The 15,859-nt window shown below is 42.2% G+C and overlaps 1 protein-coding gene across 7 annotated transcripts in view; it reads right to left on the bottom strand.

The window, feature by feature from the left end:
• Nucleotides 1-15,859, bottom strand: part of Gapvd1 (GTPase activating protein and VPS9 domains 1) — a 76,558-nt gene that overhangs the window by 21,351 nt on the left and 39,348 nt on the right. For 4 of the 7 annotated variants that reach the window (XM_029472029.2, XM_029472032.2, XM_085834994.1 and 1 more), the window contains 8 exons: nt 14,180-14,353; nt 11,116-11,256; nt 8,638-8,772; nt 7,962-8,081; nt 6,597-6,674; nt 6,127-6,491; nt 1,725-1,812; nt 790-870 (listed from right to left, as the gene is read on the bottom strand). In XM_029472029.2, coding sequence (XP_029327889.1) covers nt 790-870; nt 1,725-1,812; nt 6,127-6,491; nt 6,597-6,674; nt 7,962-8,081; nt 8,638-8,772; nt 11,116-11,256; nt 14,180-14,353 — 1,182 coding nt within the window. The remainder of the gene's footprint in view (nt 1-789; nt 871-1,724; nt 1,813-6,126; nt 6,492-6,596; nt 6,675-7,961; nt 8,082-8,637; nt 8,773-11,115; nt 11,257-14,179; nt 14,354-15,859) is intronic. The other 3 variants (XM_029472039.2, XM_021184153.3, XM_021184158.3) reach the window with 1 other exon arrangement.

Genomic DNA, 15,859 nt, shown 5'->3' with positions numbered 1-15,859 from the left:
GATTGTAACTTAGTAGGATGGGAAGATAACACACTTTAAAATTAAGATAAGGAAAAAAAGAACTGAGGTGAACTCCCCTCTAGATGATCTACAGCATCTAAGAATCAACGCACAGCTATCAGATTCAACTATGATCATTCATGCTAGCTCACGGATGCTTTTAAGGTATCCAAGAAGCTGCAGAAACGCAGGTGTTGAATAAGGAAGACCTCTAAAGCTCTGCCATGGATCAGACAGCAATTATAATGGTTCAAGCTGTAAAAAAAAGTCTTTAACTTTTACCACAATGGTTGGCATTTGTAATATTGTTGAACAAATATTTTAATCATTAAAAAAATAAAATGATTAGATAAAATAGCATTTCATTGTGATCCTGAATAAGCTAGAGCAAACTACAGATGAAAATAAATTTAGTGTCCTACGATCAGTGTTTGAGAAAACTGTCCAACCAGTGATCCAGAGACAGGGCACGCAGAGAGCTGGAGGCGGCCCCACACACTGCAGCAGTCAGGTGGCATGGCCCCTGGGTGCTGAGCTGTCAGGCAGGCTTTGTCAGAGACAGGTTATGGTAATGAGGACGGTGGCGGTGGTAGTGGTCTGTAGGAAGAACACACCGAGACCCACTGTGGCCTCTAGGGGGAAACCACAGAGCCATGAAGAACATACTCCCAACCATACACACACAAACATACTCTTCTAAAAAGGCAACGCTTATGGCACCCAAGAAAAAGTGTTATGAAATATGTGCTCTGGGAATGAAGGAGCCAGGAAGCCCATGGGTCTACAAACCTGTGAGTGTTGAGAATCTGTCAGGACCCAGATCATCTTTGTCTTTTTCTTGTTTTTCTTTCTTTCTAAATGGTATAGGAGCTGGAAATTAAATAAAGTCAGTACTGTGACATATAACATACTACACTCCTCGGAAGTTAGCTGGCGTGCCAACATTTCTAAGTGCAAGGAGGTTGAAACTTTAAAAGCTAAGAAATCCCAAGCGTCAACTGATAATCATGCTTAAAATAGCATCAAAGGTTCTTAAAGAAGCTTTCAGAATCTACGGTGGAGTCATTTGCCATACAAAGAATGATTTAATGAGGATCCACTGAGAGTAAGTCAAAACCAATGCCTCTTAGCTTTGCCAAAAGAACAGAGTTCCTGCATCCTGCACTCCTCTCCATTAAGTGGGCCAGAGCACGGGTAGATGCAGGTCTCCTCAGCTCCTAAGCGCCACAGCCTGGGGAAAGGCCTATGGAAGAGGACCCCAACCTTTGGGCAGTTATCATTTTCCAGGAAGAGAAATTTTGTCAACTCAAAGGATGTCAGGCTATTCAAGAAAAATAAATGTATACATCTCCTTTCCACAATAGACACTATCTACATCTGCAGGGCACTCACGCTTTCAATGCACATAGACATGAAAAGCTTAGATTTGCTCCAGGAATGTCAAAATGGCAATTCAACATTAAGTTAGCAGCAGCATGCCGAGAGTCCTCCACGTTTAATGACAGTGACCGGCATGATCTCCATCTAGGATACCACAACCACTTCCCACAAAGAACAGGGCCTTTTAAAGCTCTGCCAGAGCATTCATCGCAATGACAGCAGTTCTACACTTCCACACAGCTAGAGACAGCCCCGCAGCATCACAGAGCCGTGGCCACACTACTCTCCAAAGAGACTGGAGGCTTTGTTCTTACAGACAGCACTCTGAAGTTTTGTGAAATTACCTTTAGGCATAGCTGAAACAAAGCGCTTCCTCCACCAAGGCCTGCTCCTGTCTGACCTCTCATCGTCACTGTCCTTGCGTTCCTCAGTCTGGAGAGAGAGTTGTATGTGTTATTTGGAGTTGAGCAGCAGGATAAATTGCTATGAAAAGGATTTTAGTAAGTCTATAAGTCAGTCCTATTTGTGATAAAACAACACTGTTCTTCTGGGTGCTAGCAGGGAAAAGGAGAATGCTGGGGATGGAGCCCAGGGTACCCTACCACTGAGCCACAGACCAACAAGCTACTGCTATTGCCTTCCAGGCACCCTCTGGAATAGGGACATACCCTTCAGGACAGCCTGGGGCATTTGAGGGTAGATACTCTCTCCTCTCTATACTGCTAGCAAACCAAAGGCCTAACAGAGTGCATGGAGGGCATCACAGAACACTGTGAAGGAAGGGACTGGAGTAGATCTCACTGGGAGAGCAAGTGCTTAGCAGGTACAGGCTCTGGGTTCAATCCTCAGCACAAAAGCAAAAGAAAAAAAAAATTGAAAACCCTAAGTAAATGCAGTGCAGTGAATTTTAATAGGGGTGAAGACAATGTGCTGCAGCAATAGTAATTTGGTGTGTCAGAACTGAGTCTGAGAATAATCCTCTCAGCTACCTGATAAAATGGCTCCTGTTATTAAGGGTTGTTAGGCTTTTGTTTTGAGGCAGGGTCTCAATCTGTAGCCCAGACTGGCCTCAAATGCACTCTTTTTCACCAACTATCTCAGCCTCTCAATTACTGGAGTTTTAGGCACAAGCTACCATGCTCAGCTCATAAGTCCTTTTTTAAAAATGAAAACAGGATTTCTGTGTGTGGCCCTGGCTGTCCTAGAACTCACTCTATAGACCAGGCTGTTCTCAAACTCAGAGAGATCTACCTGCCTCTGCCTCCTAAGTGCTGAGATTAAAGGCGTGTGTTGCCATGCCTGGTCATAAGTCCTTTACATAAATGAAGAACATGAAGCTAAATGAGGTGATCTTCCCCAAGGTACATAGCTTACATGTGACATAGCTAACCATCAAGCCTAGACTTGCCTACTCTCTCTCTCTGCTCACCAATTATACAATTACCATTAACTGTTCACATGGAAGGGCAGAACTGATAATCATGACTAGCCTGTACTGTGACCTCAGAAAATCTCAGAATTTCCTTTTTTTTTTCCATTTATACAACTGGGAATATATATTCTTGGCTGTTAGAGCAGGAGCCTTTTCTCTCTGCCCACCAATCGACTCTTATTCTCAGAGTGCTTTCTTCTTTGTAATTAACTCTATCTATTTCTACTTAAAAGGAAATGTTTCTCTGGGCGGTGGTGGCGCACGCCTTTAATCCCAGCACTAGGGAGGCAGAGGCAGGTGGATTTCTGAGTTCGAGGCCAGCCTGGTCTACAGAGTGAGTTCCAGGACAGCCAGGGCTACACAGAGAAACCCTGTCTCGGGGGGCGGGGGGGGGGGGGGGGAGGAAATGTCTCTTAAAATGCTTCATGTGAATGGAAAAAAGGAAATTACTGCTAATAACTATTAATAGGTAATTTACTGCTAATAACTATTAATAGGTAATTTACTGCTAATAACTATTAATAGGTAATTTCTCCAAGCAGAGAGATTAGGACTTATGTTGCAGGAAAGCTTATGAGGACACAAAGTTTATCTACAGGTGAACTCCTTAGGAATACACATGAAGAACAACGAAAGCAGGTTTTCACCATCGAGGAGTTAAAAAAGCACAAGAATTGGACATAGTACTACCAGAGGACCCAGCAATACCTCTCCTGGGCATATATCCAGAAGATGTCCCAACCGGTAAGAAGGACACATGCTCCACTATGTTCATAGCAGCCCTATTTATAATAGCCAGAAGCTGGAAAGAACCCAGATGCCCCTCAACAGAGGAATGGATACAGAAATTATGGTACATTTACACAATGGAGTACTACTCAGCTATTAAAAGGAATGAATTTATGAAATTCCTAGGCAAATGGATGGATCTGGAGGGCATCATCCTGAGTGAGGTAACACAATCACAAAAGAACTCACACAATATGTATTCACTGATAAGTGGATATTAGCCCAAAACTTAGGATACCCAAGATATAAGATACAATTTGCTAAACGCATGAAACTCAAGAAGAACGAAGACCAAAGTGTGGACACTGTGCCCCTTCTTGGAATTGGGAACAAAACACCCATGGAAAGAGTTACAGAGATAAAGTTTGGAGCTGTGAAGAAAGGATGGACCATCTAAAGACTGCCATATCCAGGGATCCATCCCATAATCAGCTTCCAAACGCTGACACCATTGCATACACTAGCAAGATTTTGCTGAAAGGACCCAGATATAGCTGTCTCTTGTGAGACTAGGCTGGGGTCTAGCAAACACAGAAGTGGATGCTCACAGTCAGCTACTGGATGGATCACAGGGCCCCCAATGGAGGAGCTAGAGAAAGTACCCAAGGAGCTAAAGGGAACTGCAACCCCATAGGTGGAACATTATTATGAACTAACCAGTAACCCAGAGCTCTTGACTCTAGCTGCATTTGTATCAAAAGATGGCCTAGTCGGCCATCACTGGAAAGAGAGGCCCATTGGACTTGCCAACTTTATATGCCCCAGTACAGGGGAATGCCAGGGCCAAGGGGTGGGGGTGGGTGGGTGGGGGACTGGGGGGGGGGGGAGTGTACTGGGGACTTTTTGGATAGCATTGGAAATGTAATTGAGGAAAATACCTAATTAAAAAAAAAAGCACAAGAAAGGGGGGAAAACAAAATAAAATGTTATTTCTAAACTGAAACTAAATCCCCAGTGTCCACTCATTGGTCTCTCTATGCCAAGGAAGACAGAAATGAATACAGGGTAACTGTGTACACACACCTACACACACACACACACACACACCCCTCTCTCTCTCTCTCTCTCTCTGTTTGTTCACTGAGAGGCTCTGAGAGCAGCAATGAGTTCTGACTCATCTCAGTTTCTGAAAATTCAGTTTTGACGGAAGGGCCTGAGAGCCTCTGAGAAACAGCTAGCTCCAGCCGGAGACAGAGTACACTAAAGCAGCTCAGCATGGCTGCCCGTCCAGAGGACACAGGTCTGATTCCTAGAACCCACATGGTGGCTCACCACCTTCTGGGACTCTAGTCCCAGGAGACCCAATGTCCTTTTCTGGCTTCTGCAGGTGCTATTTGTACATGGTACACAGACATACATTTGGGCAAACGTGTAAATACATTATATACAGAAAATAAAAATAATCTCAGGGGAGGAGGAATGGGAAACTATACTCAGAATGTAATGTATGAGAGAAGAATAAAAAAATAAAAAATAGCCAGGTAAGGTAGTGGCGGTGGTGCACACCTTTAATCCCAGCACTTGGGAGGCAGAGGCAGGCAGTCTCTGAGTTCAAGGCCAGCCTGGTCTACAGAGTGAATTCCAGGACAGCCAGGGCTACATAGAGAAACCCTGTCTCAAAAACCAAAAAAATACATAAGTAATCTCAAGAAAATTGGCCAAGGCAAAACTGAACGAGCAGCAGAGCGATGGAGCGACAAGGCCGACAGGCAGCTCGTGTACTGCTGTATCCTACTATAAACCATGGACTAGGCAGAGAGGCTCTTCAGTGTGAACTCAGCACTCAGAAGGCAGACACATGGATTATCACAAGTTCAAGACCAGCCTGGTCTACATGAGTTCCCAGTCAGCTTAGGCTACATAATGAGATCCTGTCTCAAAAACCAAGGACAACAACAAAAGCTAACTGAGAAGAGCATAATGCTGGCGACTGGGGAGACATGATGGAGTATGTCAGAGTGCTGATGAATGGGACTGCACACAGAATAATGTGGCATTTGCAGGAAACTTACTAACTCATCAAAAGGGAGAGAAGAACTGGGTTGGAAACTTACTTTCAAATGAGGAAGAAGTGTTTGTCTTCCCAACTGTATGACTTTCAAATCACCAGTGAGACACCTCATTGAACCACCTCCAAAGTGTTCTAAGTGTGATTAGACACAGACTGCACAGAGAAAAGATCTAAGTGCTGTCAAAGGCAAGATTCTTACAAAACCAAGTTCTAACAGCATTATGGATTATTAAACAGATTTTTCTGTTTTGTTTTTTTTTTTCTTAAGACATGGTTTCTCTGTATAGCCCTGGCTGTCCTGGAACTTGCTCTATAGACAAGGCTGGTCTCGAATTCACAGATAATCACTTTTCTCTGCCTTCCGAGTGCTGGGATCAAAAGTGTGCACCACATCTCCCGGTTTGACAGATCATCTTTAATCACAACCAGACTCACCCTTAATCCTGAATTCAGAGTCCATACTCATTTCAGACCCAACCATAACACGCAAACTGTACATGGCTGTGTCCCATACCTCTCCTCTAGAAGAGTCCTTACTCGGGGACGAAGATGACGAGTGAGGTGCAGCCACCAAAGAAGTAGCACCAGTGGCTGCAGCTGGAGGAAGTTCTTCATTCCCTGGACGTCGGTTCCAGCTGGGGTCACTCATGGGCCGCCGCACAGAAGATACGATATCAGAGCTTCTGCTGCGAACCAGTCTCTCAGGGTAAGAGTGTCTCTGCTTGAACACCTCCATTTCAGCTGCAGTTAAAACGTGAGAACCAAAGTTTGGCAACCTGGCCTCATTTCCTCCCACTGCACCTTCCAGGATTGGAGGATCCGGAGGTGGATGCGAGGGTCGGGCATAGTGAACCTTCGGCCTTACCACAGCAGAGGCCCCTGTAACACAGAAAAGAAGTTTTGCTGGAAAGAACTAATCAACAAAGGTCTACATCTCTTGCTTCTGTTTATGACAGAGTCCAAAAGTTCATACCACCAGCTTACCTTCATGTGAGGACAGTGGATCAAACATGGCAAGCAGAGACTCTGACTGAGAGGGAGGAGAGGTCAGCTGATGAGCGCCTACAAGAAGGCACATCATGAGATCAGCCACATGCAGACAGCGTTCCACATAGTGAAGAAGGCACTGAGACTCTCCCACAGCTTTTCTCTCTTAATCAATTAGAACTTGAGAAGCATACCAGCAATAAAGACACCAATAAGTATCAAATTCTGATTACCCTGCATTTTAATCTGCATGTAGGGATTTTCACTCCACTTAGAGGGAGCAACATCTACCTGCTTATTACCTAATGGACAAATACTATTATAGTTAGTGTGAAGACGGCCTCCATGAGAACTCACACATATTTAAAGTGATGGCTCAGCTTCTCTAAGACTTACTTCTCCCAGCATAAAAACAAGAAATACTATCTAAAGAAGAGGTGGAAAACTATAGAATTTGAAAGTCTAATATTGCTTTCAGCAAATGTCTTGATTTAAAAAAAAAAAAATCTATGAGTGAAATGAATATATAATACCATGAAATTGACTCTAATTTCTAAATATACTATTTTAGACTACAGAACTCCCCCTCCCCAAAAGATAACCCTAACTAAGCATGTCTTAACACAACTAGAAATATTAAAATAGGTAAGTATACACAGACTAAAACTTTCTCCACTCACGGATTTCCTTATAACAGATTTCTAGAAGTAGTTCTTTTTTTTTATTTCCCCTTTTTTTTCGAGACAGGGTTTCTCTGTGTAGATCTTGGCTGTTCTGGAACTCACTCTGTAGACCAGGCTGGCCTTGAACTCAGAAATCTGCCTGCCTCTGCCTCTGCAAGTGCTGGGATTAAAGGCGTGCAGCACCACTGCAAGATTTATTTATTATTTATATGTAAGTACACTGTAGCTGTCCTCAGACACACCAGTAGAGGGCATCAGATGTCATTTTAGATGGTTGTAAAATAAACCACCACGTGGTTGCTAGGATTTGAACTCAGGACCTTCATTAGAACACTCAGTGCTCTTAACCACTGAGCCATCTCTCCAGCCCCCTCTAGAAGCAGTTCTAACTGAGCCAAATTTAGAATATGATCATCTAAATCCCCAAGAATACATTGACAAGTTATGCCCCACTTTGTTTTTTAGGGCTTTGTGTTGGTTGTTTTAGGATTTTTTTTTTTTCCTTTTTCTTTCGTTTTTATTTTTTTGGGTCAGGACTCACTATGTAGACTTGGCTGACCTAGAACTCACTATGTAGACCAGGCAAGTCTTAAACTCATAGATATTCCCTAGCCTCTACCTCCTGAGTTCTGACATGCTATAATCACCTTAAAAAGCCATTCTCACTCCCACAACTTACCATGGGCTATGTCATCCATATCTGGACTAGTTACAGAATCTTTACCCCCAAAATCAGAGCTGCACTCAGATCTCAGGTCTTCGATCTTATTGGGAATATCCTCCGATGTAGCACTTATACCTGTAAAAAATACAGCAAAAATACATAAGTAAATAAACTACAAGAAGACCAAAGTAGTTACACAAAATTTTATGAAGTTTGGAGAAATTCCTTTTCAAACTATCTATCTACACATGTGAGTTGTTGAGTGCTGTCAAGTTACCACTGTTATTCAAATACACTTATCTTGCTTTATACAATATCATCAGAATTACATGCTATACCTAAATACCGTAGCAAAAGCTATCAAAAATATCAAAAGCTGAAAGAGGAACAGCACGTCCATTATTTTAACAGGCTGTAAAAGCCACACATTAAGTTCTCAAAGATTATGGAGGCATAAAATTATTTTTTTTCCCCTGGGGACTACTGAGAACTTAAATAACATATCTCTTGGGGATGGAGATACAGCTCAGTGATAGAACACATGACTAACATGTCCCGAGTTCTGGGTTCAACAGATAGTACCATACCATAAAACAGCCAACAAAACCCAGTTATCTCTTTGGTAACACTTTATAAACAGAAAGAAGGGGATGCCTTCAAATTCCTAGCCCTTAAAACAAGACAGACATACCGGACACAACACTGAGGCCTGGTGTGCTGGGGCGGGAACTGACCTCCCTGACATCCGTATCATCAGATGTGCTGCCCAGTCCAGAACAGCTCTCCAGCTCTTGGAGGCGCTCTTCCTGCTTTAAGTCTGGAGCCTCTGAACAGAAAGCAGCTTTTGTGACTTAAGACATATAAGCGATTGGGGAATAAAGAGATTTATAAGCCTAAGCTACTTAGCAAAGCTAGTTAGATCATAGTTTAAAGAAGGTAAGGTTAAGATTTCCTCCTGATATATACACTAGTTTGTTATGTACAGATGTCAACTATTTCTAGACTACTTTAAAAAAAAAAAAAGCAAGTTCTTGGTTAACACATAAACTAATCAATAGGAGCACAGAATAATATACAACACTTTATCAACTCTCTAAATCTCAATGTTCTTAAAAGCACTTAAAATGGGCATGACAGCAGGACAATCTCAACACTCAATAGGCAGAGGCAGGTGGATCTCTGTGAGTTTGAGTCCAGCCTGAAATACACTGGCAGTTCCAGGAATAGCCTGAGCTACATGAGGAGATCCTGTCTCAAACCATCTCCAAAAATAAAGACAGGAAAATCATTTCTTTTCTTAATACTTTTTATCTACTAACTTTTTTTTTTTAAGATTTATTTATTATTATACATAAGTACACTGTAGCTGTCTGAAGACACTCCAGAAGAGGGCATCAGATCTTGTTATGGATGGTTGTGAGCCACCATGTGGTTGCTGGGATTTGAACTCGGGATCTTCGGAAGAGCAGTCGGCGCTCTTACCCACTGAGCCGTCTCACCAGCCCCATCTACTAACTTTTTGAGATGGGGATCTCACTATATAGCACAAGCTAATAATACATTTATGTGCCAAATAATTAATTCTCTTTTAAAAGACTGGAGGTTAGCTCAGTGGTTAAGAGTACTTGGTGCTCTTATAGAAGACCAAGTTCAGTTCAAAGGACCCACATGGCAGCTCACAAATGACTGTAACTCCAGTCCTAGGGGATCTGATGTTCTCTTCTGGCCTCTGCAGGCACTGCACACATGATATGCACATGTATGCTATACATGAAACAAACACTCAAAACAGAAATTAAAAATAACAAATTAGTGAAGGAGAGATAGCTCAACAGTAACGAGTGTCTGCTGGTCCTCAGAGGATGGGGTTCAGTTCCCAGCACCCACATTAGGTGGCTCACAATTGCCTGTAATGCCAGACTCCAGCCCCAGGAGACTCAATAATCTCTTTGGGAGTTCATGGGTACCTGCATTACATGTGCACATACCCATGTGAACATACAATTAAAAAAAAAAAACGATTTTTATGTCAAAAAGATTATTATAATAAGCAATCAAACAAACTTTCAGACATCTCTTAAAATGGAGAAGTTATTCCCAGAGAAAAATTTACATTTATTATGGCCATATGTATTTCTCTCCTGAAGGTTGAACTCAAGTCATCAGGCCTGGCTGTAAGCACCTTTATTCACTAAGCTATCTCACTGGCCTGGCCATCCAGGGATAAATGAAAGTATGTTGACCAGAAATTCAAATGTGTAGTCTGAGCTGGGCTGCTACTCTCATCCTGGGATGATATGGTGAAAGATACTGACCTGTCATGCACACAAAACTCACTTTCAAACAATTACTTCACAGACTCAGAAACACTTGCTATGTTGTTGTTATCGTTATTTCCTTCCTTCCTTCCTTCCTTCCTTCCTTCCTTCCTTCCTTCCTTCCTCCCTCCCTCCCTCCCTCCCTCCCTCCCTTTTTGAAACAGGGTTCCCCTGTAGCCCTAGCTGTCCAGGAACTCTGTAGACCAGACTGGCCTCGAACTCAGAAATCCGCCTGCCTCTTCCTCCAGAGTGCTGGGACTAAAAGCCTGTACCACCATCACCCAGACAGCACTTGCTATGTTAATCAGTACTGACCAACAGTACATTTTTCCTTGATAGATAGAAAGTGTTCTAGTGGGCTGGAAAGAAGGCTCAGTGGTTAAGAGCACTGACTGCTGCTCTTCCAGAGGTCCTGAGTTCACTTCCCAGCAACCACATGGTGGCTCACAACCATCTGTAATGGGATCTGATGCCTTCTTCTGGTGTGTCTGATGACAGCTACAGTGTACTCAAAATATCAAGACAAAATAAAATTAATAAATTAATTTAAAAAAGAAAGTGTTCTAATTTTTTATTTGAAATTTTTAACAGTATGACTGTCTGATATTTGCCTTATCTATACTGAGTCATCAGGTGCTGTGGTAAATGTCTGAGAATCTAGTACTTAGAAATTGAAGAAGGAGGATTTTTAAGTTCAAAGTCGGCCAGGGCCAGACCCTGTCTCAAAAAACAAAACAGAAAAACATATAAATGTATATCATTTGGCAAAATACAGGTAATATAAAAATTAAGACACCTTACACATTAAAGTTCTACAGAAAGGAAAAAGCAAACAATGACAGCATACCAACCTGAGTCACTTGGCAATACCTCTACACTCCAAGCTTCACTTGTGGTCTCTGATATGGTAGAGCCAGTGCAAGGGTCAAGGAGAACTGACCCTGAGCCTGGAAGGCACAGCAAACTGCCTAACACATTCTCTGCTGCTGCCCCTGTAACCAGTGAGAGCAAAGTGTTAGAAAGAAAGCAAAGAGGGGAGAGAACCTCTTAACACGGGAAAGTGGCTGAGGTAGCAATCATTTCATTTAAGCACAAAACTAAAAACACAAAGTTCCCAGTTGGGGACACTGGCAGAACCTCCTTTTCTTTCATTATTTTGTTTTAAATATTTAGTCTATATGTATCTATGTGCCTGAGTTATGTGCACCATGCACACGTAGGAGCTGGAGCACATCAGAAGAGGCACCAAATACCCTGGAACTAGAGTTACAGAGCTGTGAGTCACCATGTAGATCCTAGAAACTCAACTTGGATCCTCTCCTCTGCAAGAGCAGTAAGTGTAGTACTCATATCTGGGAAGCAATCTCCAGCCCCACAACCTCCCTTTCATTAAGTTCCTCCTGCTTAACTCTTATCTCTCCGCAGGGAAAACACATCTTTAGGTTCCTGTCAATTTGGGTTTTTTAAAAAAAAGATTTATTTACTTTATGTATGAGTGCTCTATCTACATGTACATCTGCATACCCGAAGAGGGCATCAGATCATATTATGCATGGTTGTAGGCCACCATGTGGCTGCTACAAATCAAACTCAGGACCTCTGGAAGAGCAGACAGTGTTCTTAACCACCGAATCATCTCTCCAGGTCCTCATGCCAATTTATTTTCACCAAGGTTTCTCAGCAAATCTTACCTATGTCCTTGATATCTTTTTTTACCTTTATAAAATTTATAGTCCTACAGGGACTATAAAAATCCAGAGAACATACCCACAGAAAGTTATATTAGCCAAACATATTTTCTTCCAGCATAATAGCCACAAATTCAAAGCATTAAATACATTTGCAAGAGACTACATGCCTCCTTCATAGCACTCAGCCAACTGCAAGTACTGCTTGTGGCCAAGAACAATGCTGCTTTGGCACGTGGAAAAAAGTAATGCAAAGCCAATTGAGAAATCTCTATGCACTACTAAAACACAAGTGAAAGGAATGGAATATTATTATATACCTGTGTTTAACAGATAACGATGAAAAGAGACGGCTTAGCGGTTAAAAACTGCCTGCTTTTCAGGGGACTTGGGTCTAACTCCCAGCAATTACATAGCAGTTCACAAGTAGCTATAACTGCCATGCCAGAGGATCCAACATTCTCTTCTGGCCTCTGAAGCTACCACACACAAGTGGTGCACAGATACATATGCTGGCAAACACTCATACACATAAAAAATAAAAATGAAAAAAAAAATACTCCAGATGGGAATTCTATACTACACTTGATTCAATCTAATAAAAGCATAACTATTTCAGATCATGAAAAAGTTTTGAGAATAGTTACAAGTAAAAGTTACCTTTTACAGATATAATATTAAACAGGCTGCAAATAGAGGCCTAAGAGATGACTCCACAGTTAAGAGCACTTACTGCACTTGCAGAGGACCAGGCTCAGTTACAGTACTCACAGTGATTCACAGTGTCTGCAAGGATAATTTCAGGGGTTGCTTCCAATGCCCTCTTTTGACTTCTGCAGATACAAGGTACATATGTGGTACCCATATATTCATACGGATACGCATACGCATGAAACACAAATAAAACTTTAAAAGAAAAAAGAATATCTGGAACATGTCTAGGCATGAAGAGGGACAGTGGAAGAATAGAAAAACAAAACTGGCCATGTGTGTCTAGTTGCTGAAGCTTAGGGCCAGGTACAGTGAGTTCCTACTATTCCCTGTTGTCTTTGGTTGATATTTTCCATAAAAAGAAAATGGAGATGGTAATTAAAATCTTTCAGAACTCACAAAACAATATTTTAAAAAGGGTGGACTCTGAATGTCACAGCACAATAAACTGACATTTTACAAAAGGAAAGCCTGGTTATCCTCTGCGACTGAGTTAAGGCTTGCAGAGATGAACTCATTCCATCGTCTTCTATGGTTCTGTGGTACTTGAGGGGGATTCTTAGAGCATCGTACACGCACACCTAATGCTCTACCAATAGCTAAACCTTACACCTCTAGCTCTTGTTTTAAAGATCTTTAGCATTCTAGTAGGCTATGTTTTATTCGGGTTTTTAGCCTCAAGAAGATAATAAGCTCACTACAAACTGAGAACGTATGCTATGCTCCAAAGAGAAGACTTGACAGGAAATTAACCCAAAAGACTTATCTGTCTTTTTTGGAGGGGTGGGGGAGGTTCAAGACAGGTTTCTCTGTGTAGCCCTGGCTGTCCTGGAACTCACTCTGTAGACCAGGCTGCCCTCAAACTCAGAAATCTGCCTGCCTCTGCCTCCCAAGTGCTAGGATTAAAGGCGTGTGCCACCACTGCCCAGCTTTCATCTGTCTTTTCTTTCTTTTCTTTGTTTTTTGTTTTGTTTTGTTTGTTTTGGTTTGTTTTATTGAGACAGAGTTTCTCTGTGCAGTCCTGGCTGACCTGGAACTCACTCTGTAGATCAAGCTGTCCTCGAACTCGCAGAGAGTCCCTGTCTCTGCCCCCCAAGTGCTGAGATTAATCTGGCCTTCTTTTATTTGGCTGTTTGGGTTTTGTTTTGTTTTGAACAGTGTGTGCATGTGAATGTGCACCATGGCACATAGATGGTCAGATGACAACTTATGGAGGACAGCTCTCTCCTTCCTTCACTATGTAGATCCTAGCTATCAAGGTTAGGTCATGAGACTTAGCAACTAGTGCCTTTGCCATCTCTATCATCTAGCTTTGGTTTTTCTCCTTTTTAAAGAAGGTGGAAAGTGGAGGAGATTAACACAGAAGGTAACACATGACTATTTAAGGTAAGTACTCAAATGTCCTGTTCCATATGGATACCAGCTTCCCAGGCTAGAGCCACCCCCTCCCATGAAGAATGAACAGATGTAACAACTAAACAGGTATTCAGTCCTACAGCCCTTGAGCACCAGTTACCTGCAATCTCTTGCAAACGATCTTCATCAACGTTCGGGTCGAAGTCACTTCCCAGGACATCAGTGCTCCAGGTCTCACTCACCGTCTCGGATATGTCCCTGTCATCTGTTAGTCCCATCATGTCACGAATCTCAAACTTCCTCAATTTATCATCAAGATTATCTTGTGTTGTAGCTATCAAAAACAAATTCAGGCACTTTACAAATGGTGGCACAGCTACAACTTCTTGGTTAACCTGAAAAAATTCTGTCAGGTTATTCATTTTATCATTAATAAGCACGTAGTTCCAGCCTGCTCCCCACTGACTAATTAACCCCAGTTAAGATTAGCAGAGACGCCGGGCGTGGTGGCGCACACCTTTAATCCTAGCACTCGGGAGGCAGAGGCAGGTGGATTTCTGAGTTCGAGGCCAGCCTGGTCTACAAAGTGAGTTCCAGGACAGCCCCAGCTATACAGAGAAAACCTGTCTCGAAAAACCAAAAAAAAAAAAAAAAAAAGATTAGCAGAGACTCCCCCCCACACCCCCAACCTCCACCTAACCACTGTTAAAAGGAGACAGATGTGCCCAGTCTAAATGAGAAAAACTAACCCAGACGGGAATGTAAAAATAACTATTTGGGGTAGCTTACTGGATCCAATCATTGTGCTAATAATTAGGTGGTAAACCCATATGTAAACTATTTCACTTAGCAATAGCTCAAGTGTGAATTCTAGAGTTTTCCTTCTTTCCTAGACCACCTTTCTTCAGCTTGCTCTGTGTATATGATGTGCACATGGATTCAGCAGCCAGAAGTACCCCTGCCACTGCTTTCCACTTTCCACTGAACTGAAAGCTCAGCACTTCAGCTAAGCACGCTTCAAGGCCTGCACTGTCTGTGGCCCAGTGCTGAGGGTATAGGCACGCATGGCCACGCCTGGCTTTGACATGATGCTAGAGACTCAGACTAAAGCACTCATGCTTGCATAGCAAGCACTCTAACTCATTGAGCTTCTACCTAGACCCATAAGTCATTCTTGTCAATTTCCGTTTTGTAAAATTTTGACTTGGGTTTTGGTGTAGGTGTTTTTGTTTATAAGACAAGGCCTCAAAATAGCATAAATTTATGATCCTCTTACTTCACCCTCTCAATGATAGGATTACAGGCTTAGGTCACCACATCTAGCTCTCAATTTGATTGTTTGCTTGTTTTTTATTTTAAAGGTAGGGTCTCTACACATAAACCAAGCTAGCTTGCCTGCTTCCTGAGTGCTAAGAATAAAGGTATGTACCATCATGCCCAGGCTTCAATTCACCCTCTTTTTAGATTTATTTATTTTATTATTTTATCTATATTAATGCCTTGCCTGTATGTATGTATGTGTACCACATGCAAGCCTGGTGTCTGGAGCCCATATAAACCATCCTAAAGGTGCTAGGATTGAACCAGGGTACTGTGCAAGAGCAGTAAATTCTCTTGATAATATTATTTAACCATTTTCTGTGAGACTGAAACATTGTAACCTGCAGGAAATCTCTAAGCAGGAGGTAACTGAAAATTGCTTTAGGAAGTTCCTGAGACTGATCAGATTCACTAGGCCCCTCCCTCCATGCCAGTATAAACAGTAAAAGTGCAGTTCGTCTCAGATGAATGGAACCAAGAAAAGCCAAGCTGCAAAGAAGAATCTGAGACCAAACCAGCT

The sequence above is a fragment of the Mus caroli genome, unplaced genomic scaffold (genome assembly GCF_978045245.1).
Source record: "Mus caroli unplaced genomic scaffold, Mus_caroli_1 scaffold_2, whole genome shotgun sequence".
Classification (NCBI taxonomy): Eukaryota; Metazoa; Chordata; class Mammalia; order Rodentia; family Muridae; genus Mus; species Mus caroli.
The sequence above is the reverse complement of the archived record's forward strand: the minus strand, read 5'-3'. Positions and strand labels throughout refer to the sequence as shown.